The 24158-nt window shown below is 52.1% G+C and overlaps 2 protein-coding genes and 1 long non-coding RNA gene across 3 annotated transcripts in view; 1 reads left to right on the forward strand and 2 right to left on the reverse strand.

Annotated features, from left to right (window-relative positions):
- The window catches only part of SLC28A1 (solute carrier family 28 member 1), a 60436-nt gene extending 60325 nt beyond the window's left edge, over positions 1-111 (reverse strand). Inside the window, exon 1 of the mRNA XM_045286298.1 lies at positions 48-111. The gene's annotated coding sequence lies outside the window, so the exon portion shown is untranslated. The remainder of the gene's footprint in view (positions 1-47) is intronic.
- Positions 112-9410: 9299 nt separating this feature from the next.
- LOC123521261 lies at positions 9411-11026 on the forward strand. The gene is made up of 2 exons (XR_006679732.1): positions 9411-9567; positions 10698-11026. It is a non-coding gene; the product is annotated as an uncharacterized LOC123521261 (long non-coding RNA).
- A 4084-nt stretch (positions 11027-15110) lies between these two features.
- ALPK3 (alpha kinase 3) overlaps positions 15111-24158 on the reverse strand; it is a 53834-nt gene continuing 44786 nt past the window's right edge. Inside the window, exons 10-14 of the mRNA XM_045286299.1 lie at positions 22476-22756; positions 21530-21618; positions 20560-20783; positions 17299-17347; positions 15111-16689 (exon numbers count right to left, since the gene is read on the reverse strand). Of these exons, the coding sequence (XP_045142234.1) occupies positions 16362-16689; positions 17299-17347; positions 20560-20783; positions 21530-21618; positions 22476-22756 (971 nt within the window). The 3' untranslated portion in view covers positions 15111-16361. The remainder of the gene's footprint in view (positions 16690-17298; positions 17348-20559; positions 20784-21529; positions 21619-22475; positions 22757-24158) is intronic.

Below are 24158 nucleotides of genomic sequence, written 5' to 3' on the forward strand. Positions count from 1 at the left end.
ACACACTCCGGCCACAAGAAGAGGAACCGGGTTATATTCCTACTCACAGTCTGTGGGGCACCAGTCACTCTCAGGAGCGGCAGCGGAGCCCACTGCTGCCAATGGGCTGAGTCCAGCCGCTGCACCTGGCCTGCCTTTTTCTCCAGCAGGAAACTCCTGGGCAGAGTCCAGAGTTGGCGTAGGCTGAGCCAGCTGTCCTGTCCTTCAGAGTCGGGGCCCCAACTGATGGCGGAGACCCCACCCCTCTCTCAGGGAAAGAGGGAAGGGGAGAGCGCCCCCATGATAGTCTGTCCTTCAGTGGGACCCCCGCCCCACCTCAGATGTCCTCCTCCCTGCTCTCCCCTGCTTCCAAAATGACCACTTCCATGGCTTATTCTCGGCTTTCCTCTTCCAGGAAGCCCCCCCGCGGGGTTATTTTCGCCCTCCTCTACTTCCCATGCATTTTCTGTTACTTTGCCCTACCCAGACTCCCTTGTGCACGGTGTCCAAAGTGTAACAGCACCCTGCTTCCCTAAACCGAAGAATAAGGAAGACAGAGCAGCTATCAAAATTTGTCAAAATGTTTTCCATCTTAGCTCTGATACAGTCACACTAAAAACGATTCAAAAATCGCTCAGTTTTCCCAAGTTCTTTTTCTTCTGAAGCTGATACCCAAGCAGCAGTGCACAAAGTCCAAGGGACAAACCCTTTGGTTCTTCGAGCCGCAAATGGGCATAACCTTTTATCTGGTTGACAGCATCTCTTTAATAACTAATCTTACACAACCGGACAAGCTCCTTTACGATGAGTGCGTGCTTCCTAGTAACCCAGGGGTAGAAGTTGCTTTTGAAATCTGATTGTTTTCGAAGCAAGGCAGTGTACGGGTTCATTCCATTGAATACCCTGCTGATCATTTTGAACTCCAGACCTAAAGCAGGACTGGGACCGAGTGCACTGGGCAAATTCTGCTGCACAAGGCCTGATCCAAGCCAGGGTTATTTCCAATCACTTCAAATGCATGTGAATGGTGGGCATTGAATGAGGAAGGCAGAAGAAGAATCGATGTGTCTGAAGGACGGTGTTGGCCGAGCATATCCAAAGTCCCACAGATAGCCAGAGGGACACGCTTCTTGGAAGGAGTACAGCCAGAATGCTCCTGAGAAGCCGCCTATCTTTCAAAGGATACGTTTCACTTGGCATTCCAGTTCCAAAGCCTTGTATGGGCACCGCTCGCCACTGGAATGTTGTAGACATGCACAGAACTCAGCGTGCTCACAGACAGACAGACAGACAAAAACCTGAGCCCTACAGAGGTGACCTCTGGCGAGTTGAAGCATTTCCCCCCAGATTTCCCGCCTCTCGGCATGTTGTTTATGTTCTCTAGTTCACGACAGGGACTCCCTATGTCCATGGTTTGACGATTGTCCTTCTTGGACACAGCTCCACCACCTGAACCATCCGCTCTACTGGGGCCCTTGTGCCACCTGGATTGTCAACTACATGTGGCATTAGTTGGTTAATCCAGAGCAGGCACCCGTCTCTGTGGGCAGCCTGCACCCCTGGTGAGCTGACTCAGACCCACTTGACGTGGGGGCCTCCCCAGGCTCCAGTGAAGGGTGACTAGACTTTATCAGGACCCAAAGGCAGGGCGTAGCTGCTACCAGCCTTTCCCACCTCTGCCCAATTCTAAACGTCTCTCCCCTCCACCCTTCCCGCTCCCCTCTGAGCTTCTCTCAGTGTCTGGAGGGCAGCCAGCCGCCAGAACACATCCAGAAGTAGCCAAGCTTGTGTCAAAACATTCTCTACCTCTGCCGCTTACACCGTTCACAAATGAAATCTTGAAAGATGGAATGGGCTGTGTGTCGTGGGGTGGACCCTGAGCGTGGGGCTCAAAGTCCAAATTCAATCTTAACGCCCAAAGTTTAGCTGCTTCCTCATCTGTGACAGGGGCTGGCCGAGGGGAGGGGCTGTTGTGGGGAGTCAGCGAGGTAAGGCATGGGTCATGCTTGGCACACAGCCCGGCACAGTCAGGCTGGGGTGTGTCACCACCGCGGTCACAGCTCCTTCTCGGGTTCTCGGGACACCCTGCCTCCTCCTCTAGACCAGGAGACCCTGTGCGTCTCCCCTCCAGGAGGAGGCCAACTGTGATCCCAGATCCCAGAAGACGAACTCTTGCCACAGGCTGGGTGGTTGGAGCTGAATAGAGGGGAACAGAAGCCTCACGAAGAGACCAAGCTGGAGGCCCCCAGCATCTCCCGACTGTGCCCCGCCAGCAGAGCCTGTGGAGGTGCCCTCTGAGGGTCAGCTGAGGAGGCCAGGGCAGGACGAAGGGGGAACCTGTTAAAACTATATGCATGATTTTTCTTTTCCTTTAAATCATTTTATTGTGGGCTCGTACATGATTTTTCTTTTCGCCCAGACAAAACAGCACTTGGGCAGGTCGACGATGACGAAGCTGCTCGCCTCCCTGACCCCTCAGAGGCGACGCTTCCGGGGTGGTTCCTGACCGAGTGTTTGGAGGGAACCCCTTCTCCTTGCAGGGCCCCTGTCATAGGATGGTGAGTGCAACATACAGCACCGTGAAGAGCAGATGTCATCACAAGGGCTTTCAACGGTCCCTTCTGTCTCCGCTTGGCCCACAGTCATCTCCTGGCTTTGACAGCTAAGGCCTCTCTTTCACTGCTCATGAGACCTCTTGCTTCTTCTCTCCTGTACCTGCCGCCTCTAGGTCTGAGGGGACCGGCAGGAAGGAGAGCAAGACGATTTCCTTGCTCACCGGGAAGTTGAGAAGAGAGCTTCCAACAAGCCTGTGAAAGTTCTCAGCACATTGGGAAATGTGGATGGCAACATAAACATAAATGCACTTGATACAATCGATGGATGAATTGTTACAAGAGCTCTAAGAGCCCCCAAGAAAATGATTGATTAAAATAAAAATTTAAAAAGTCCTCAGGACAGCATGAGGTAAGAATGAGAGAACTCTCTTAGGCGTTTCTTCCCTCTCCTTGTGATGCAGACAGAGTAAGGGGAAGGCTGAGAGCCCTCGCCTTCTAAGGCTTACAAGGCTTCCTGTGGGACTTGGCACCTTCGACATGGTGGTGCTCGCTCATTACCAAGTCCACATGGGCGGGAAGCATCCTTATCCCCAACTGAAACCCCCTCATGTGCTCGGTGTGCTTATTCAAAGACCCTCTGATCTGGTCTACTTCTTGACTCGGTGTGTTGGGCACAGATGGCACAATGCCTGTGTCCAATGCGAGCCCAGCCACCCACTGCCATCTAGTCCAGCCACTGCCGCAGTATTTTCCAGACCGTGAATCTTGACAGAAGCGGACAGCCTCATCTTCCTCCTGAGGAGCGGCTGGTGGGTTTGAACCCCCAACGTCGCAGTTCCTGGTTCCACACTCACAAACCAAACGCAAACGCACTGCTGGCTGGTAGATTCAGGTGCATAGCGACCCTTTAGGATGGAGTAGACTTGCTACCTATGGTTTTGTAAATTTTTATGAAAGCAGAGCTCTATCAAACAGCAGAAGGGTTCAAACCCTGGACCTTTTGGTTAACAACCGAGCACTATAATCACTGCACCTCCAGGGTTCCTCCAGCACCACCAAACAAGGGGAGTTTTACGCAAGTCTTGCAGAGACGGCTGATTTTGGTATAATCTGTTTGTCTGGTTGTTTTATTTCTTTATCCCAATGCCCTCTCCTCTCTCCTATTCTCATTAGTTTTCTGTATTGTGACAAATTGAGACGATTCCTTGTCAGTTTTATCCAGATGAAGATGTTCTACAAACAAACCTCCCTCAAAAAACAAAAAAACCCACCGAACTATTTCTGTGTGTGGATTCCAACTCACAGCGCCCCCGTGTGTTACAGAGTAGAACTGCACCCCATAGCATTTTGGAGGCTATAATCTTTACAGGAGCAATCACCAGGCTTCTGCATGGTCACCGGGTGGATTAGAACTGCCAACTTTTGGTAAGTTGTGCCCCCCCACACAAAGCACGTATTATAAAGCCCAGTCCCTGGAGAAGGGCATTATGCTTGGCAAAGCAGAGGGGCAGCAAGAGAGAGGAACGCTCTCAGCCAGATGGGCTGGCATGTTGGCTGCATCTATGGGCTCAGACACGGAACAGGGGTGAGGACGGAGCAGGGCCTGGCAGGGCTTCCTTCTCTGTGCACAGAGCCGCTGTGAGTCAGAATGGAATCAACAGCACCGGTGGTTCTCATCCCATTCCGGAAGGGCTGTGCTGGCCCAGGTGAATGAGGCAGAGTTAGAACAGGGTTTCTTAAAACAATCTCTCTGGCGGTACAGTAAAACCGGTGTAAGGAAGGAACCTATCAGAGAAGGAACGCCTCACATTTGCCACTAATGGAGACTGACAAAAAGGTGTAAGCCTGCACCTGTCAGAGGCAGAAAACTCGAGCCCTGGAGAAAGAGGCTGTCCCATTGACAGCCTCTAACAGGTTCGATGGTGTGGAAACATGTGTTTCTCTGGGTTGATTAGAGAAACAAATTCATAGACACGCGTGTGTAAGAGAGCACTTTCTTTCAAAGAGCAATTATATATTGAGATAGCACCCCAGCCCAGTCCAGATCAAGTCCATAAGTCTAATATTAGGCCCTATGTCTGAAACCAATCTATAAATTCCTCCTCAGACTCACAACACATGCAATGATGCTGAATACAGGAAGATCACAGGCCAGTGGGCGGAAAGTCTTGTGGATCCAGTGGCGGTGGAAGCATTTCAGCACTGGCTGGGGTCTCCACGTGGCTCCTCCAGCTCCAGGGCTCCAGCGTAGCTCCACATCTTCTCAGGGGAATGTCTCACAGGGGGTGTTTGTCCCGCCTCCAGTGAGCTATTTCTCTCCTTAGCGCCTCCAAATGAGGTCATCAAGCTGCGACCTGATGGACAGGCCAGACTCCACCCCTTCCTCTTAAATCTCAGATTGACAACAGATTATGTAACTGCCAATTAAGTGCCAAGTAAGCAAGCATGTGATCGCCAAGGAAGCTAGGAATAGAAGTGGAAATGGAACACGAACAGGCAGAGAGGGAAGGCCACCCCCCCCACACACCAGAGCCATTGCCCTGTTTTCAGACGCCTAGCCTCCCGAGCAGGGAGAAACTCTGTCTGACTGCTAAAGCCACTCTATTGGGGGCATTTCTGTGACAGCTGCACCAGGTCCCTGAGACAGAGCCCAGGCTACTTCTTCATTCCAAGGTTTCCGACTGTCCTTCGGTCTTTGACAGAGGCACTGAGGGACGATTAAAGTGGGTCTCCGTTGACTTGTGGGCCAAGAGCCTCCTGCTGAGTCCTAGTCCACCGTTGGTTGTAGAGTCAAGAACCATTCCTCGACTGTCCCATCTTCTCCCACTAATGGAGAAGTGGCCTGATGTGGGCACCAGCAAGCCTCAGAGCAGGGCCTGGTGGTGGTGGCAGTGGTTTTTAATACTGGTTGCCATGAAAAGGCTTTTAAGCCTCTCGGGAAGAGACAGTAAAATCAATCTACCACAGACCAGCGGCATCCAGATAGAAGGGGCTGGCCAGTGGGCACCACACACTTGGTCAGAAGAACAATGGGAACCTCTGAACGTGGGCACTTTCCAGGCATGTCTCCCCTCCCTCCACTGATAATATCACGTCACAGAACGGAAGGCACAGACTTGCCTTTTGTTCCACTCTGAGAAGTACCAGCTGTTCTTCCTGTGTGGACCTGCAAATTATACCCCGTGACTCATTCTCAAACACGCCTTTCCACTCCACTAAGCCTGTAGAAGCGCACTTCATTCTTGCAAAGGTTATTTCTGTCCAGTCCCGTCAGTCCCGTGACAGTGGGATTTGCAGGAGAACCTTGGCTGGTTCGTGGGCCACGTGCTTTGACTGTAGCGTCTTTGTAGGTACCCGTGGGCATGTCACACACCCCGTTAGTTCTAGAGTTGGGCAGACTGGCGGGCAGTCGCAGAGCCTCTGTTAGCCACTCGTCACTGAGAGAAAAGACAAACATTGGGGTCTCCCAGCCTGGAGGAGGATGACAGCGGGCGAGTGGGTCCAAAGTGGATCCTGGTCTCCCAAGAGTGTGACAATGAGACTGCTGTCGCTCCAGAGAGAGCCAGGCTCTGTGCTTAAAGCTTACGAACATTCTCTCAATGAACCCTCACAGGAACCCAGAGATGTGGGCGCAGGCCACCACTTTTACCACCTGGCCTTCACGGCGGTGAGGGACAGGGGACCAGCCCTACAAGGGGAGCAAGGGCTGGGAAGGGGGCACTGCAGGCTCTGCGTTCCGTCTAAGTGTTCGACGAGCTGAGTTGTCAAATGCGGCGTCCTCTCATCGCTCCGCCTCCCTTACTGTTTGGATGACAGAATGGCAGGTCCACTAGACAGCTCCATCCTGGGCCTGCATTTGCCCCCTACAACAGCGTAGTTTCCTGGGGGAACCATCCCAAAGTACCACCTATCAGGTGGCTCACAACAGACATTTATCTCCTCACAGCTCTGCAGGCGACAAGCCCAACGCAAGGGAGTGGGCTGCGGGCCATGCTCTTTGGGCAGGCTCTGGGAAGGCCCTTCCTGGTCTCTGCCTAGCCTGGTGCTTCTTGCCTGGTGGATGCATCGTTTCCACCGCTGCCTGTCTTCACCGGGTGTCTCTTCCTCTGGGTCACTCTTCCTCTTCTTATAAGACCACCACTCAACATGGTCTAGGACCCACCCCGCTCCATCCAGCATGACTTCATGTTGACATCAAAGACCCCATTTCCACATTCAGTTACCAGAGGTTGGAACTTGAACAAAGCGTGTCAGGGAAACACAGCTCAACCCATCCCGGGCTGTGAGTTGTTCTCTGGCCAGCCTCATGAAATCAGGGCTCCTGCGCCGCGGAAGAACTTCCTGAGCAAGCCCCAGTGCACATTCTGCAGGCCTGACTTACCGGAAAATCTAAGAACCCTCAGCTCTGCGAACAGACCTTTTGCTCTAATGGACAAGAAGGGCCTGGTGACGTCGCCCCGCCAGTGGCGAGTCCACAGCTCCTCGGCACAGAATGGTCAGTGGGTCCTCGGCGGGCTTCTTGGCTGAGAGGAGACTCCTGCTCTAGGAATGGCTCGAGGCCGGCTCTCAGTGGGGAGCGGGCGCAGGGCAGTGCCAGCAGTCGGCATGCTTGACTGCTCACCCAAATGTGGAGGTTTGGGTCCATCCAGAGGTGCCGTGGGAGAAAAGCCCCATGATCCACTTCCGCAAGGGGAGCCACTGAGAACCCCACGGGGCACCGTGAGAGTGCCACCCACAGGGCCAGTTGGAGTCAGGGCTGACCCCCATGACAGGTTTTGGTTGAGGGTCTCGCTGTGGTCTGATCTCACGGGACATTGTGGAGAGCCTTCCCTCCACAGAATGAGCCCCATGGGGAGCCAGTGTGACTGGGGGCGCAGAGTGAGTTGGCTTCCGTTTGATGGGGGTGATGCTTTTGAGAGGAGGCAGTGTGTATTGTTACCCACTCGCTCCCGAGAGCAAGGCGCTCTGGTGGGGCAGCAGAGGACGGGTGGCTCCCAGTTTGAACCCACCAAGTGTTCCCCGGAAAGCTGTGGAGATGGAGAAAACGCTCGGCTCCCACAAAGCCTAACAGTAAGACCCCTTTAGCCTGCTGCATTTGACAATACACGGAATCAGCTCAGCCTAAGGTCACGGCTGGAACTGCGTCTGCTGGGGGAGGTGGTTGATGTGACTTGGGATTGACAGTTCCGTGGGCCTGGTGGTGATGGGTTGGACTACTGCCCATAAGGTCAGCAGTTTGGAACCACCAGCCGCTCCAAGGGAGAAAGACAAGGCGTTCTACCCGCACAAGAAACCCAAAGGGGAAAGTTCAACTCTGTCTCACACAAACAGGAGCCTCCTGCCGGTACAGACCGCTCTGGTCCGTGGGTGAACTGGGCTCCAAGGCTGCTCGAGGCCCGTGCAAGCTCCTGCTGCTGCTGCCTACCTTCCACGGGCCCACTCAGCCTCTTTCCCGAGGCCCCTGGCTTTGTCCACAGCCGTATTTCAGTGAGAATCCTCACCAAAGGTTTAGTGGCACCAAGGAGCTTGGGTGTGAAAACCCAGTTTTCATTTGGTCAGAAATGTTAGCTGGCTGCGCTCGTAGGGAGGCCGTGCCCCACCCAAGGCTCAATACGCTACTGCAGGCATTCCAGCGTGTTTGCCGAACGAAACAAGTCCGCCCCCAAAGCAAAGGCGTTGTCTGTTCCCATGTATGTGCCAGGGCCAGTGGACTTGACCATGAGCTCAGCCCTGGAATCTATATACTCACATCCTATTGTAACTCCACCATCCAGGAATGTGCCACCAGTGCCAGGATGAGAGTCCTTCACCCTCACGTGTGGGATCTCCCCTGAGGCTGGGTGTAAGGTAGCTGCCACCCAGGGCCACGCTCAGGAACCACCTCCATTCTGAAGTCAGAGGACAGTGCCCCATGGGAGTATGTCTCCTGCTCAGAGCGAGCTTCAGGTGTAAGGAGAGAGGACACTCTGGGGGGGCCCAAGTTCACCAATCTTACGTGGACCACTCCCATTGAACCACGGAGCTTGGATTTGCTGCAGTGGAACGGCTGTGGCTGTTGTTAGGTGCCATCAAGTCAGCTCCGACCCATAGCGACCTCATGCACAACAGAAGGAAACACGCCGGTCCTGCGGAGCCTTGCTACAGTGCCTAGGCTGAGTCCATTGCTGCAGGCACCGTGGTCAACCCTCCCACTAAGGGCCTTCCCCCTTTTCGCTGCCCCTCCACTTTACCAAACAGAGTTGGGTAGATAACCCAATTCCTAAGAGGTGGTTCCTGAGATGCAGAGTTGAGGACCCTCTGTAAGCCTTTCTGTTTCAAGTTAAGGTTCAAATCAGGGCTCCCAACTGGTTGGTTCCAATTCTACCCAGGGCTGATCATTTGCATTTCTGTCCTAGAGCCACAGAACCAGAATCTACAGTTTGATAAGATTCCCACAAGAATCACTTGGTCATCTTATGAAAACAGAGATTAAGATTTCATAAATCTGGGGTAGATATTTTTAGCAGAAGGTTGAACCAGAATGAACCAGATTGGAGCCCTGATCCAATTAACACCCAACAAAGAGACACATAAGCAAATCTCACCTCCAGGAGAAAAATCAGAGGCCATCCTCATCATCCTCTCCCCCCTCTCCCCCAGATAACTACTTCTAGCTGTTCTTCCTTTAAAGACAAAAAAAACCAGTAACCACTATCTTTTTTTTTAATGGAGTGGGGGGGGGGGCGTAGATAATACACAAAAAAACACAGATAATAATATTGTTTAATGTTCAGCTTTAGAGATTATCTATTAACTTCCCACAATACACAAGGAGGATTCAGTTCACAAGCTTCCTCTCTAATATTTAGTCATTCTATTACTACTTGTGTTTCTTCTGCCCATGACACGGCCCTTGGGGTGGATTATTATTCTTGCTCAAGGCGGAAGAGCAAGCGAAGAGCCGGAGGAGCTTGGGTTCCCATGATGTCCTGGGTCGCCTACTGCCTACAGACTTTTTGTTCCTGAGGAAGAAATCACTTCATCTGGTTTAGAGGTACGGTGATTTGGGGACTCTGGCTATTTACAGCTGTAGTTCATCCTCACCGAATCGCCACTGTGCTTAGGATTCCATGCAATCTTTCTGGGGCTTCCTTACCTGACCCGACCTGGCCCGGCTTCTCTCGGCCTCCCGCTGCTCTTGTTCAACACACATGACCCACACCAGCGCTCACTCCGTCCTTCTTAGATGCCCTGCTCGCCTCGTACACTGTGCCTCTTCCCCTTCAGATCTCAGCTTAAATAGCATGCCCAGACCCCCAGTCTCACTTAGGTCATTCCCGGTGGCTGTCCCTCGCCTTCTTCTGCGCCCTAGCATGTCACACATGCCTTTGCCATTCGGCATCTACTCGTCTGTTTTGAGTTTGTCCCCCTGTGGGCTGTGATCTCCATGAAGAGACTCTGTTTAGTTCACATCTATGAGGCAAAATAAAAATAGTATTGCTACAAAATCATAGAAGCTTTCTTTTAAACACAAAATGTCCAAGTGTGAAGCTACTGTTTCTCAACATAGTCTCCTTCTCGATCTATAGACCCCTGGGATGGGGGTGGTGTTAGTGTTTCCATCTCTCTGACCCTTCTCCCAAGAATTCATGCTCTTCAATTTTCATCACATCAAGAGGAGCAGTTTGGGCATTCTCGGGGGACTTGGTTCATGTTTCTCTTACAAGGGTTGAGCTTGGGGAACACACAGATGTCTGAAGGGGCAAGGACAGGACAGGGTGGTTGGGGTAAGGTTTCACAATGAAATTCTCACAGGACCCTCAGAAGAGAATGTGTAGGTGCATCGTGATGGGGTAAAAATTCCTTAGTGCTACTTTCTTGGTCTTTTTCTCACCAATGCAGTATCCAACTTTTTAAAAACTTTTTCCTAGTAAGCTCCGGTGGTCACCTGGTGTCCTTCATGAAAATCTATCAAAATCACCCCTTTGGAGTCCCCCAAATCAGTCACCATAACTTTCTAGCTGACCTCTGTGCCTTGGATTTAACTGGCCTAACAAATCCCCTCAGAAGCCACTGTTGTGCTTGGACCTAGCTCTCTGGTTCATACAGGTCAAGCCAAGACTCATCCCTGGTTACAATTTGTTCTATAAAATTGTCTTCGTTTGTTTTGATCTTGCTTAAAAGGAAGATGAGCCCTTTGAGCTAGCTAATCTTCACACATCACGTTGGCATCCATCCAGACGAAAGCTTACTGCAGCCAAAGCATTCGCCTAAAATGGAAAATGCCAAACCACGTGAGATGCCAACTTCAGGAGCCACGGCGTCAGGCGTCACCCTAAGGCCTCCTTCCACTCGTCTCTGGACTTCAGTCACAATGTCTTCCTTGATCCAGATGAATGGTCTTCCTGCTCTTGGCTTATATTTGAAGCTACCCTTCAGATGGCAGATCCATCGACACATTATTGTCTTGTGTGGGGCAGCATTCTTCCAGTAAACGTGTTGCAGAGCTTCGATGATTGGGGAAGATGTCTAATTTAATTTTGTTATAATACCCCCCCACCCCACCCCCCGCAGCCTTTTTAAAAAGACGTCCTGCTGAGAATAAGACATGCATTCCTGAGAGGACTTGTCTGCAGCTGCCCTGGTGCAGGGCTATGTTTAAACACGTCTTGGTTCGGTGAAGAAACCCATGCACGTATGAACATGAACCCTAGTAGCAATACTGCCTGATTCACCATGTGACATTTTAGTTGTCTAGCTGTGCCACTACCTGGCTCAGGGGAACCATGACCTTTTCACCCCCACAATGCCCATTATATTGGTGGCGCCATGCCAAGGTTTCCTGGAGATTCCCAAGATGCCTTAGTAAGACACATGTAAGGCAGAGGTGGGGAAGAGATCACGGTCAAACAAAGGTCTGCCCTTCGAGAAAGTTCCTGGGGGATTGAGGGCCGGGTGCAGCATATTCCTTCCTTAATGTGGGACAAATTCCATTGTGAACTCCTGACCACGAAGGCCCATTCCAGGCACTGTGTGCCACCTGGGAGCACCTGGCTCCTGCCCATTTTCTGATGGACCCAGGAGGCTGCCAGCTTTCAGTTGTATCTACAACACATGAAGGCTCTCTGAGAAAGGCTTTAGTACAAAGGGCTCCGCACCAAGCTCCTAACTTGGCAGCCCCGATAGTGCTTGAGGTGTCTGTCTGTGGGGACTGAGGGGTCGTGGGGCACCTGCAGCAGAGAGGACTGCTGTGTCAGGCAGGTGGCCAATCCGGAGGAGAAAAACACAGTAGGGAATCCAGGCTTTGTAGCAAAGTGATGCTCTGCCAACAAGTAACTACTCTCCTTTGAAACCCAACACTCTGGCTTGGCACTGGGCTTGGAGAAGCCACCCTGCTTGGTTAGAGCCTATCAATCATGTGGCCACGCTGTCCCTCCTGAGATGGCGTTGTGTGGCCCTGCCATGGTGGGCATGGGCTCTGCAGGAGCGAAAGGCACCAGGAAGCAGTGCATGTGGCCTACTCAGCCAGCCTCCTGCTGGGTCACTCCTGCCACATAACTGAGCTTCCCTCGATGGTGTGTTGGATTGCAAACCACAGGACCGGTGGTTCAAATCCAGCAGCTGCTCTTCTAGAAAAACACGAAGCTATCTGGTTCCTTTTTAAGATATGCAGGCTCACTGGAGATCCCCTTGCAGAGGGGTCTCAGGGAGGAAATGAGCCAGTCAGGGTGCGATGTAACAATGATGAGAAATACAACCTTCCTCTAGTTCCTAAAGGTTTCCTCCCCGCTCCCACTACCATGACTCGAATTCTATCTTGCAAGACTGGCTAGACCAGAGGAGGTACACTGGTACAGATAGGAACTGAAAATACAGGGAATCCAGGATGGATGAGCCCTATAGGACCAGTGGTGTGAGTGGCAAAACAGGGAGGGTAAAGGGAGAATGGGTAGGAAAGAGGGAACCGATTACATGGAACTGTGTGTGACCTCCTCCCTGGGGGACAGACAACCGAAAAGTGGATGAAGGGAGAAGTCGGACAGGGCAAGATATGACAAAATACCCATTTATAAACTATCAAGGGCTCATGTGGGAGGGGGGAGCGGGGAGGGAGGGGAAAAATGAGGACCTAATGTCGGGGGTTTAAATGGAGAGAAAATGTTTTGAGAAATGATGTACAAATACGCTTTACACAATTGATGTGTGTATGGATTGGGATAACAGTTGTATGAGCCCCTAATAAAATGTTTTAAAAAAATAAATAAATAAAATAAAATGCCAGCAAAAAAAAAAAAGATATGCAGGCTCAGAAACCCTATAAAGGGTCTTTATGGATCAGAATCAACTTGATGGCAGCGGGTGGGCCTCAGTATGTACTCAGGGCTTTCAGAGAGTAGACATGCGTCTTAATTCATAAAGGCCATTGCTGTGCATTTGGATTTATTTCCTTACCCATCATGCCTCTTTCGTCATTGACATCTATGGAATTATTCAAAGTCCTAAACATCATTATGTCTGCAACTAAGGAACTTACTTTCCAGCAAACACAAGGTCTTGAGCTTGCTGTAAATGCCTCCGGCATTCACTTGTTTGGTCGGAAACCACCACCCCCAGAAGCAATCGGCCTGGTAGATGGAGACATGGTTGCTACCGCACAGCTGAGGAGGAGCACCTTGTAAGTCCTGAACTGGCCGCCGAGACCGACTTACGAATTGCTGTTGGGCCTTCTCCAACTCATGGCTGTGTCGAAGCAGAATGCGGCTCCAAAAGGGTTTTAAGGGTGGTCTTTAGAGTAACCACCAGGTCTGACTCTCAAGGTAACTCAAGGTAACTCTGGGTGGACTTGGCCTGCCAGTTCTCAGATCAGCAGCTGAGCGTGCTAACACTTGGCACCCCTGGGGACATTCGTCCTGCAGGGTGAGGATGCAGTGTGGAAGTGGGCAAGCTAACATCAGAGCCGATGACCCATCCTGAACACTTGTGTGATGGCCAAGCCTTGGGAGTGGCTGGTGTCAAGAGATGTTTGTCTCTACAGGAAAAAAATACAGCACAAAACTAGGCCCCGGAGCAGCCCACTCGTCGCCTCAGTCCTTATAGGTCTCAGTGTCGGATGAACAAGAGATTATGAGAATAGGCAGGGGTGACTAACCCAGTCTGTGAAAGATGGCAGCACAGGAACTGATGGCAGTGGGGCATCCATGGAGTGCTTCTTGGTACTGCCACGTCCAGCGTAAATGCAGGGAGCCAGACTGACTGCAGAACTGAAAACATGGCTCACTCCAACACGCAAAGAATCGTGAGTCTGAGCACTGTCCTCACCAAGATGGATATATCCTTCATCCGTACTTCTTTTCGTCCTGGGCTATATGATGTTGGTTAAATAGGCTTAATTTTACTGGTCAATAGACAGGCTGCAGAATTTCAAAACAGGCTTATGATTAAAACACGAGGAAGGCTATCACTAGACATACTAGAATTAAAGAAGGCTAACTCTGGGACACTGCCCTTATAATAGAAGCTGGATGTCACCTTCAGCTGTCACCCACTAAGCAGTGAGAAATGTCATTTTGATTCTATTTGGGAGAGTTGGAATGTGTCAGGTGGGCTTGCATGTCAGGGATATCTTGTGTTTTGCCTACTCAACCCCTGGCACCCTCCCATGCCCCACCATTCTTCTGGTAAGAAGCTTCCATCCTGTGAGAAACTCTCTCATGGTATTCATGATACCTTGAGCTCCGTGTCAGGCGCTCTTACTGGCAATTTGAATACCGAGTGGAGGGGTCCTCCTGGTTGCCATGAAGCTGCCAATAACCAGCAGCCCCTGGTAGACAAGCTCTGTCTGCACCCTCACACAGGCCAATTGTTCAGCTATTCCTCTGGTCCTCTGAGTCACCCAACATCCTTCCCACAAATTCTTTTTCTTTGATTAAATTGGTCTAAGTCCATTTCTCACCGTCAAAACCCAAGATCCCTGATGGAGACAGTCTTATCTGAACCCACCTCGCACCTCGTTGGCTCCTGGCAGATCTCATTCCAGATCTAGCCTAAAGTTCTCAGCTTCTACTGGCTGAAGGAAAATGTGAATAGACAATATCCAGTCTCGGCTCACCCCGGAAATCTGGGGGGCCCGGCCAGGAGTGTTGGAGGCCCCTTGGGACAAGAGACAAAAGTGGAGCGACAGCCAGCTGAGCACCAGGAGAAGCAGCAGAAAGGTCAAGTGCAGGGGCCAGAGAAAGGGCCTGGGTGGCGAATAAGAAGGACGCTTCTCTGCAGAGGGAGAAGCAGTGGTCAGTGAGTAGCTGAGAGGCAGAGGCAGATCCCTTCGTCCTCCCAATCCTTCTCTGCTCCTTTCTGGCTCCTTCCTTTGTGCTCCTCTTCCAAATGAAGGCGCGGTCCTACAGGCATGCACCCCGAGTCCCTGCTGTAAGGGTCACGGGCCGCTGGCCCAGCTGTCCAGGAAGCAAAGACTGTCTAGCTGTAGCCACACGGCTGAGCCTGAGCTTCGGTTTGGAAGAGATAACAAGGATTCCATTTCCCAGTGGGCCCAGGACTATGGAACAGGGGACCCTGACACCACACACTTTCAACCACACCAGATGAGAGTGAGCAGGATACACAGCTGCTACGTTTATTGCATTCCAAGGGGAGCAGACTAGCTCCACACCCAACCCATCCCAGGCTTCAAGACGGGAAGGAATCAGGGTGCTGGCTGAGCAGAGCCATTTCCTGGGGGTCCATACAGGAGGCCCCAGAGCTGGAGCCCCAGATCAGGATCTAATGGTTGGCAGGGGTCCTGGCTCCCACCACAGCACACAGACGGATTACATTCTCCTTAGGGGCCGCTCCCTCCCCCACTAGCCCCATCCCCCACGCCATAGGGCAGTCTCTCAGCCCTCTACTTGGTGGACAGGGGGTGTGAAATTCCCTGTGACCCCGCCTCCTTGCAGTGTGGAGCACAAGGCCCCTGAAAATCAACATGTTCCCTCCGTCCACAGGGACTGACAACATCCTCATCTCGGCCCTCCCCTCCTAGGGAGGTGGGGGAAGTGTACTGGGGTGGAGTGAGAGGCCAGGGGGTCTGCTCCCCTCCTGGGTATTGGTGGGCAGGTAGGTGTGAGGGTAAGAATAGCCCTTGGAGAAAGGGCCAGGGCAGGGCAGGCAGCAGGATGCAAGTGGATTCCAAGGTAGGGCTGTGCAGGGGCAAGGGGCAAGGGCAGCTGAGGGGTGTCTGAGTGGTGGGACATAGCAGGAATCTGAACACTCATCAAAGACCACTGCACAAGGGCGCGGCAGCTCGGGAAGGGCCCTGAGCTCCGTCCGGGCTGAGGGCAGTTAGATGCAGGATAAGCGGGGTGAGTCAGACAAAGGAGCTGCAAGAAGAGACCCTGAGAGACATGAGCTAGACCAGACACACACAGGTCTGGCGCCCTGAGAACAGGGCAGAAGCAGGGCCCTGTGAGGGGGTGAGGGAGGTGCCAGCCTGCAGGAGAACCCCTAGAGGACCACTCTCTCTGCAGGGTTTGTGGGGGCGCAGGGTGGGGTGCCGAACTCATGCAGAGGACTCCGGGAGCCTCCAGCAGTGGCGAGTGTAAACATCAGGGGGGCCCAGGCCACTAGGCACTTGGAGTCCTGGGGGGTGGATGACACCAGGAGAGGTTGGTGGGCGGTGGGCCATGCACTGGCCATCTGATGAGGAGCCGACTGAGGAGAGGCTGCTCAGAGGGGTCCCCCCGCGGGGCCCTCCTCAGTGCTCGGTCTCCAGTTCCATACTGCCAAAGTCTCCATTGGGTTCAAGCTGCTTCCTGGTTGGTCTGCTGCTGGGTGGCGGCCCCCAGCCTCCTGTGAGGGCTATCGCAGGCCCTGGGCCTTGGCGTCTCCTGCCTGGGTGGCGGGCTGTCCCAGTAAGCGGGCAGTCACTGCCTCTGGGGTCTGAGGAGTGGCCTTCGTACTTGCACTCTTTCGTGTGCCCTGAGGACTGGGCGGGCCTTTCTTCTGGGGCTGAGGACTCAGCTGGGCACCCTTCCTGCCGTAGGTTGGACTCTTGGAGCCTTTAGCCTTGACCTCGGGGACCTTGATGGCGTTTAGCGCCAGCATCTCACAGTAGGTGCTGCACTGGTGTGTGGAGGCAAACTGGTCGAGCAGGGCAGGGAAACAGCTCTCCTTGAGACCTTGGTATCTGTGCCAAATAGGGAGAGCTGAGGCCCTAGGATGGCACTTGGCTCCCCGACCCAGAAAGGAACCCCTTGGGGGCAGACTTTGGGATGTCCCTGCTCATTGGTACCCAGAGCACCCCCTATTCTACCTTGGGGTGGTAGGGAACCTCAAGTGGCAGCACCCCCAACCTCCATTACACTCCAGCACACGGCCTTCACCAGAGAAGACATTAACTGGTATGAAAGTCGTTTTCCTTTATCACGTTAAGCAGAGTGGACCCACGGTCCTCACTCTAACCACGAGGGCCTTGCTCATCTGCACCTGGATGGGCTTTCTCAGGCGAGCAGGAAGGTGGGGTAGGGAGAGGTACATTGAGAACAAACACAGTACTACAGGGTTCTGAATGGGCCCTGGACCTTGGACCGTGGTCATGAGCTGGCTGTCTACGCCTGGGGTCAGGGAGCAGAGGGTGGGGGTGGACAGCCCCAGGATGTTGCCACATGGTCACCAGTGTGATTGGGGCCATTTGGCCTCAGGTTCAGTGCTCCAGGGATGGAGAACCAGAAGAACTGAGGCCACGTTTCACTCTGAGAAGACTCTCTGAGGGAGCCTGCGCCCCAGAAGCACTCACCCTGGAAGTCTGGTGGCAATCTGCACGTCAGTCATCTTCCAGTCAACCCCTGCAGAGAGAGGCGGTGTGGGGTTCATGCCCGTGAGCCTCCCGCCCCCCAACCTGGACCAAGGCCTGGGTGTAAGGATGCTCATTGCTTTAGAGCAGTGGTTCTCAACCTTCCTAGTGCTGCGACCCTTTAATACAGTTCATGTTGTGATGACCCCCCCAACCATAAAATTATTTTTGCTGCTACTTCATAGCTATAATTTTGCTACTGTTATGAATCGGGCAACCCCTATGAAAGGGTCATTCAACCCCCAAAAGGTCACCACCCACAGGTTGAGAACCGCTGCTTTAGACGGTGTGGTAGTTACATAATCTGGTGTCAATTTGGGGCTTGAGAGGATTAAGAGTGAAGGGGCGGAGTCTAGTCTGTCAATCAGATCATAGCCAATGAGTCCTCTGTGTGGGCATGGCCTTCTCCTGAGGATTCTGGGAAAAACTCTAGTATTTCCTACTTGGAGGTGGGAGACACTTCTCTAACTCCCTGCAAGACACTCTACTGACAAGGCTCACTTCCTGCGAGACATCCCCAGGAGAAGCCGCATGGACCTACCCTGATGCAGCCCTGGGTGCTAGAGAAGCCACATGGAGACCCCTGCCAGCACTGAGATGCTTATAACGCCACTGGATCCAAAGACTTTCTGCCCACTGGCCTGTGATCATCCTGCATTTGGCATCATTGCATGTGTTTCATGAGTCTGAAGAGGACTTTATAGATTGGTATCCGACATATGGGCTAATATCAGACTTATGGGCTTGGACTAAACTAGGTTGGGATGCTTTCTCAACGTTCAATTCCTCTTGTATATAAAACTCTCTCTTATACACATGAGTTTCTATGAATTTGTTTCTCTAGTCTACCCAGACTAACACAGACGGGAACATCCCAGGGCTCAGAGGGCTTCTTCAGGCAACCCTTCCCCGGGGCATCACCACCAGCCTGTTGCAAAGGCAGTGTTGGTATCTCTCTCTCTTATCCGTAGTCACCACATCCCCGTTTTTTACAGGTGAGGAAATGTCCAGTGGCCTGAACAAGGTCACATGATTCTTTGTTCAGTGATTGAGTGCTGACTAATCACTGACCCATCAAGGTGAGTCAGGTTGTAAATTCCTCTTTTTGACTCCCGGGTCCCGAGCTCTCCCAACGATGTGATCCCATGTGGCCTGGGTCAGCTCAGACCACACAGACTGTGGGGCTCTGGCTTTGAGCTAAATCCTCCTCCTCCTTCTGAACAGACTAGTTTATCCAGGAGGGGTGGGTGGGTGGGAGGAAGGAGATGGAAGAGTAAGGGTACTCTTACTCTTACTCTGAACAGACTAGTTTATCCAGGAGGGGTGGGTGGGAGGAAGGAGATGGAAGAGTAAGGGTACATCAGGGGTGACGACACTGGAGTGGGAAGATGACACTGGACCAGATGGGCTTGTACACTATCACAAAGACACACAGCGCACCAAGAAGCCAAGGTGGACTTCTGATTAAGGTATCCTTGGAGGAACAGAGGCAGGCAACACAGTGATGGAGGAAAAGTGTCTCTACCCTGGTCAGTCTGTCCAGGCATCTCAGCAGACATGCAGTAAGCTGGTGGCCCTCTTCCCCTGTCTCCACGCTATCCACAACGCATTCTTTGGCCAGTTTGCCTGCCTCTCACTATTAGGCTTGCGTAGCACAGCCTGAGAGAGGAGAGCATGTGTGGGATTTAGAATTATTTCACTTTGGAGCTGTGTGAATCTGGCCAGTCGTTGAAGATCTCGGATCCATGTAAGTGGGGTTAATGATGCCCCATCTACCAGGGGTGTTGGAGGGATCCCGTCTACATGCAGGACTTGAACCGAGTGCCTGAAACATCCTACACCCAGGGGAAATATTCGCTTCCTAGGCGTCTCTTTCAGCCATTGTCAAACTCTATCTTGTATTTCAGTAACGACCATCTCGTCTACTTGTGCAGAAATGGACCGTTTGACACAAGGCTTTTACAAAAGGGGCCTCAATTAGTCTGGGAGTCAGGCAGAGGGATACCATTCCTGCAGTGAGGAGGGAACTGGAGCTCAGGACGTAGTGTAAGCTAGCCTGTCTGTGCTTTCATCTTCTCCTCTGCAAAACAGGGACCCAGCTAGAAAACAAGCAAGCTTAGACTGAACTCAAATGTCTTTGGCTCCAAAATCTTTCTGCTATACCTTGTTATCACCTTGTTGTAAAACTGGGTCACATCTTGAGGACAAGATCTATGCCTGTTCGTCTTTATATCTTCCCAATGTTTAGTAAATGTTGGTTGGATGGATGGATGGATGGATGGATGGATGGATGGATGGATGGAAGGAGCATGAATTTACAAGTAATGAGGTCAGTGATAATGGCTTAGTGTGTTACTTAGCCTCTCCCACTTTGCCTATCTGGAGTTATCTGTACAATATTTGTTGTAAAGCTAAACTCCCCCCAAAGCACGTTTCATCTGGGTTGATATCTTTGATCCTTGGACTTATCATCTATTTATGCCAAGGATGAGGTTTAATAATATGTGACAGTCCCAGCCCTCCTTCCCTCCCGTTGTTGGGAGGATTTTGTCCTTTTCTCTCGCCTTTCCACTTCTGGTTTAAGACAACAGGCCTGGAGCCGCCCAGGCAGAGAGGGAAGAAGCAGCCAGGCTTGCTGGCCTTCCTTTGTGGAGGAAGAATCTGGGTAACGGGAGAAAAAGAAAGGACGCTAAAACGGCGAGAGAGATGACCGCGGGAGGAAGAGGAGAAGGGCAGTAAGGCACTCTCTTCTCCAGTGAAAGCCAGCATACGAGAGGGGCAGTTACAGGGCAGGGAGGAAGGGAGAGTTTAAGAACGGGGATTGCGGATTTTGATTAGATCCAGTGTCATGTTCTGGGAGACAAATGCCTTTTTAACTTTGGGGTCAGACTCAAAACCCCCCACCTCACCCCCAAAACCATCACTGCCATCAAGTTGCTGGCAGCTCATGCAGCCCTATCGGACAGGGTAGGGTGGCCCCTGTTGACCCGATCCTTCCAACGCAAACTGAGTTAGCGGCTGCATGACACGAAGGCCTGGCCTGTATTAGGGGTGCTTTCAAACCAGGTTACTGTGAAGAGCACGAGAGAGTAAGCATGAAAGTGCTTTGGTGCTTGCTCAGCTATTCAACCGGCACTGGGTTCTGCCCTGCCACATGCTCTCTCACACACACATGCTGTCACGCGCAAGTGCACACCCTCATACCTGCCAAATCTGTCACAAGAAAGCTGCCGTTCGTCCACTGATACAGCCAGTGCTGGAAGGTCTGGCATTTTTGCATGGCCTCAGAGCTGCTAGATGCTGCTGGAGCCCCAGCACAGCCCCAGTCCCGGGAGCAGTACGATTCCAGGGGCTTGCCCAGGTCCTCCTCCAGCGTGGCATAGGGGATAGTGTTGGCAGGCCGGTAGATCAGATACAGTGGGATGACCCTACACAGAGTTTCATCCTGCGGTGAGCAGGAAGCACGGCTCCAGAGAGTTCACCCCTCCATCCCAACGGACACTCTCAGCTCTCAAAGGCGGTCCCTACCAAGAATAAGGTTCTCAGTTCTGAGCCAGAAGGGCAGCTGGTCAGGGAAGCTCTACCCCGAGTTCAGGAGTGGGGATGGAAGCCCAGGGCACTGGGAGGAACGCTGCTGGGGCGGGGGTGGGGGGGTGGGGGTGGGGGTGCGTAGGTGAGGGGCTGGGAGAGGAGGTGTCCGAGAAGAACACCTCCAGGCAAGGCTCACACCAGTCGTGACTCAATAGTGTCAGGCCCTGGATGTTCAGAATCAGGATTCCAGTCCCAAAATAAAAGCCATGCCCATTGATCTCTGATGCCTACAAAGCTCCACACCAACCCTGCCTGCCTACCACAGAAAAGCCCCCAAGGTGCCCATCCCCGATGGCTTCCAGAGAGGCCTGGAATCTGCAGACGGAAACTAAGGGCTAAGGAGTACAGGGATTCGGATGAGAGAAGGCTTGTGATCAGGACAGAGGCCTTCTCAAAGGGAAGCGTGAACCTGGAGGTCTTTATTTCTAGCTTTTGAAATAAAGGACCCACTGTGTCGCACGTAGAAGGGGCTGCGGGCCCACTGCATATGGCCAAAGCCCAGGATGCCCAGGAGGCTGGGCAAGCACTGTGCTCCCAAGGCCCTCGACCTGTCGTGACCTAATCCCCATCCCTGTGCACTTACTCAGGCACCTCCCCAAAAGCAGGCACAGCCCGGGCTTCGGCCGCAAAGATCTTGCAGTACTCGCGACTCATGTTCTGGATCTTGCAGCCCTGTGGATGAGAGGGAACCAAGTGAGATGAACAGAGAACCTCCGGTCTCTGACATGCCTAGCCGCTCTAAGTGCGAGAGCTACCTGCGTGGGGCTCCAGGGCAGAATTTAGCACCTGGGGAAAATGGAGCACCCACCTGCCCTGCCTCATTTTTATCTTTTGTAAAATAAGGGGCTTTGGACTTTTGTCAGCTGAGGTGAGTTTTTCATAGTGGTTTCCAAACAGTGCTCTCTGTAACCCTAATGACAGGGGCAGTGCCTGAAGGGCCACCCTGTGTAAGGAGTAGACCAGGCAGAGCACTAGCCCATCTACCCCATCCACAGTAACCTCCACATCATCTCACCTAGCCAGGGCTGCCACGAGTCAGAATGGTTTTAGAAAAGGTCTCCGAGGAGCCCTGGCATCCCATCGGGTTAAGCCTTGAGCTGTTGAGATGGGAGCGAGGCAGGCAGTTCAAACCCACCAGTTAGTCCAAGGGAGAAAGATGAGGCTGTCTGCTCCCATAAAGATGGACAGTGTCAAGAACCCTGAAGAGTAGTTCTCCTCTGTCCTAGAACAGACTCAGTGGCAAGGGCGGTGCTGTAGGGCCTCCACGTCAGATTATATTTGGGGGCAGGTAGAAAAGTCCCCACTGCAAATCCGCAGTTTGAAAATAACGGATCAAACGGGTTTGGCTTCCTCAAGTTCTCTGAGGCCAAGGTGGATGCCAGGTGCTTCATAAGGTCCAGACTAGGATGGTTTCTGCCTCTGTTTCCCAAGATGGCCCGGGCCAGAAAAGGGGACGGGGCTTTAAAAAAAAACAACAACAGGGATGGGGAGGAGGGCTAGGCGCTGGGAATGGGGCTGGGACTTGGTACCTGGATGGTGACATCGTAGTTTCTGCCCAGGAGAGAAGTCTCGCTGCTTGGCCCAAACATAAGCAGACTGGACACCTTGATGATGCAGGTTCGGCCCGACTCAAAGATAGGTTCCAGCCCATAGATGACCTTGGCCTGGGAGGCCTTCTGACGGCCACAGCTACGTCCACCCCCTCGCAGCTCCTCGCTCACCAGGCGCCCAAAGAGCTTGTCTCCCCAGCAACCAGAATCGGCCAGGCCCTTGGCAAACACCATGGGGGTCATCTCAATCTCCTCTCCAACTGAAGGGGAGCAGAAGACATATGGGAGGATGGAAGCTCCTGCCTGAGCAATGTGGGGGTGCACAGGGCAGGCGAGAGACTGGAAACATCTCCTGCCAGCCAGGTGTTCGAACTTTCTGCACGTTAACCTCCTATCAGACTGGGAGCTACCTGAGTGCAGTCACTCTCTGATACAGGGCTGGTCATTGGACAACGCCTCTGTGTACTCATCACGTGGAACGTGCTCCCTGCGATCCGTGGAAGGCAGTGGTGCTCTGTGCCCGTAACCATCATTGCGAAATCCTGGGCCGCTCTGTGATTCACTTGTGTGTTTGGATCAAAGGGCTAAGTGATCCATCTGACCGGTACAAAAAGTTGGAGGGCTAACCCAGCGGCAATTAGCACCCCAGGGCTCAAACGATGATCACTACCCACAATTTCCCGCTCGCAGGAGCCACAAACAGTCGATTCCGCGTCTAGGGAGGACGAGCACAGGACAGGGCTGACACATCTTGTCAAATCAGAACACAAGGAAGCTATCGAAAGGAGGCGATTGTAACAATATCCACCACAACATATTGAACATATCTAATATTGTAAAAGCCCATGCATCCTAACAGTAATCGAAACTCCACCCCCCGAAAAAAAATAAAACCACACCCCATAAACTTCATTGATCACTTTTCTTTTTTTCATTGATCACTTTTCAAGGGGACTGGACACCAACTCAATATTTGAAGTTTAAGAAATAGGGGGGAGGGAATAATGGGGGAAATCAAGTATTTATCCTTCATTTCCTGTTAGAACTCCCTATATCAGAGAAACCTAATAGTTCTTTCTAGAAAATCTGGGAAAATGAATGAAAGAGAAATGATAGAATACTATCCCCAGGTTGCCGCTTCTATTGGAATAATGGAGTTAGGCAAGAATCAGTGGCTGTTGAAACCGGAAGGAAATTTGGGAAGTGAGGGGGCTTTAAAAGGGTGGGTTAGTAACACCCAGATAAACCCAACCGCTAATAAAAACAAACAATCAGACAGTATGGGCCACCTTCTGGGGTGGAAAGGACACACACTGCCCCCCATGGAGGACCCTTGCTCTAAAAGGAAGAAGAAGAACTTGCATCGGGCCAACCTCTAGTTCAGAGGAAGCACATGTGATGTTTTGTTTTTGTCTTTAATCATCTTATTGGGGGGGGGGGCGCTTACAGATCTTATAACAATCCATCATTCAATTGTATTAAGCACGCTTGTACATATGTTGCCATCAACATTTCCAAAACATTTTCTTTCTACTTGAGCCCTTGGTATCAGCTCCTCTTTTTTCCCCTTCCTCCCACCAATGTGAATCCTTGGTAGATTATTGTTGTTATTTCATGTCTTATACTGTCCATTGTCTCCCTTAATCCACATTTCTGTTATTC

Source organism: Echinops telfairi, unplaced genomic scaffold (assembly GCF_000313985.2).
Source record: "Echinops telfairi isolate 266 unplaced genomic scaffold, ASM31398v2 ScPeMD7_7;HRSCAF=31, whole genome shotgun sequence".
NCBI lineage: Eukaryota > Metazoa > Chordata > Mammalia > Afrosoricida > Tenrecidae > Echinops > Echinops telfairi.